Below are 1,873 nucleotides of genomic sequence, written 5' to 3'. Positions count from 1 at the left end.
TAAAATGTTAAAAATAGTCCAGGGCCTCCAATTTTAGAGCTACAGAGGTTTTTCTTTATTTCAAAATTTTTGAAAAAATATGTACAATAATAATTACGAATTAGTTTTTTGAAATTCGACCCCTACACAGCTAATTTCGATTTGTTTAACATAAAAATTTGCGCCATTCATGTAAAGTAGGCAATAAAAATATTCTCATAATATTTAAAATATATTTTCGATTCTTTCAAAAACCTTTATTGGACTGCGTTATTTTTTTTACATGAATGGTGCAATTTTTTACCTAATTCGTAATTGTTATTATACAGAATGATAATTATATTCCACCTCCATTGTGAAAAATTATCTTTTATTTACTCAGTTATCATATCATGAACAAAGATTATGCATGTCTATTATGTACAGTCACAGAACACTACTTTTCCGTACATTTTTCACGAAAACCAAAGTCCTAAAACAGAAATGTTCCGAAAACATCGAAGAGAACACTGTCATGGCCTGAAGACATTTCGCAATCGGAAGAAATTTTCACCAAATCGTTGTTGAATCAGTGCCCAACAATTCAGCACCACACGAACTAGGAAAATTATAGCAATCAACACTTAAACGTTAAAAATACTATGTAATAATCTCACTTAAGTAGGAAAAATATCTTATAAAAATTCTCTTCACGATTTGATTATCATTTTTTTTTTTAAATCACTTGAAAAGCTCCGACTGAGGATGAAATTCGAATCGCGTGTGTAAGTAATTAAAAAAATACTCTTGCTGATTGAAAATAACAGCTTTCGTAATTTTGGCACGAGAATTGCATTCTCAATGTAGGCAGACGAACGAATAAATTCTAGGTAATTTTTAATTAGTTAGGAACGTAACTCCTGCACTCCTAGGGTCAGGGAGGTGATCTCTCGGACTATCATCTCAGCTATTTTCCATGCTAGCTCTTCTTTAGCCTGAGGACAATTTCATTCATGAATACAAGACTATTATTTTTTTTCTTCATTTAGAGGATTTTTCTGTTCAATTTTTTACCTTATCCTGCTCTAGGTGTATGAATCTCTTCACTGCTCTCGATAATCTTGACTCTGAAGACAATTAATTGAAGAATGAATTAATTGATTAATTGGCGATTTCAAAAATATTTAGATTTTCTGAATTGATTGGGAAGAAAATCAATTTTCGTTTTTTCTTCTTTATTCAATTGTTTACCGTATTTTCTTTGCGGATCTGGATCAATCTCTGTTACGAATCTTCCCAAACTGTCGACGTATCCAACACTTAGACTAAAAAAAAATTGAAGATCAGAATGTGGTAGAATGATTTAATATTGAAGTCATAAGGTGATGATTCAAGTAAAGTTGAGCGCTCGTTTTTTATAAATATTGCAAATCCACAAGAAATAGAAAAATTTCTGTAAGAATCTCTTTTGTAACTCTCGATTTTCGTTATAAAAAAAAAGTTCTTCAGACCAATTTTTTTATCGCCCTTCAATTCTAAGATATTTCTCAAATCTAATTCTAAAGTAAAATTGACACTTCTCGAAAAGCAAAAACAAAGCGATTTAGTTTTCTTACTTGCATTTAGTACGTCTCCACAAAGAATCGGGATCATACAATTGTCTAGCATCAATACTCATACTCCCATTCATCTTCTGTCTGTTCGAATGCTGATTAATCTCATCAGAGTGTGAATTCTGAGACGTGTCGTGTGTTCCAATGCTCAAAGTGCTGACTTCACTGCTGCAGTCTGACCCTAAACCCCATGATAAAAATATCATCATTAAATATTTATGAAATATTGATTTCATCAATAATTCAAATGATTAGATTAGGGCGATTACACTTTTCTTTTTTCATTCGATTGAAATTCAGCA

At 31.3% G+C, this 1,873-nt stretch overlaps 1 protein-coding gene across 1 annotated transcript; it reads right to left on the bottom strand.

Moving 5' to 3' along the window:
- Positions 1-332: 332 nt before the first annotated feature.
- Positions 333-1,752, bottom strand: LOC107047528 (A-kinase anchor protein 10, mitochondrial; the record flags this gene model as incomplete). The annotated part of the gene is made up of 4 exons (XM_015270303.2): positions 333-953; positions 1,033-1,085; positions 1,210-1,283; positions 1,575-1,752. Coding segments are annotated over 4 exons (395 nt in total), but the record flags the coding sequence as incomplete, so codon positions are not given.
- Between the last annotated feature and the right edge of the window lie 121 nt (positions 1,753-1,873).

Source organism: Diachasma alloeum, unplaced genomic scaffold (genome assembly GCF_001412515.2).
Source record: "Diachasma alloeum isolate Michigan unplaced genomic scaffold, Dall2.0 Dall_scaffold_65009, whole genome shotgun sequence".
Taxonomy (NCBI): Eukaryota; Metazoa; Arthropoda; class Insecta; order Hymenoptera; family Braconidae; genus Diachasma; species Diachasma alloeum.
The sequence above is the reverse complement of the archived record's forward strand: the minus strand, read 5'-3'. Positions and strand labels throughout refer to the sequence as shown.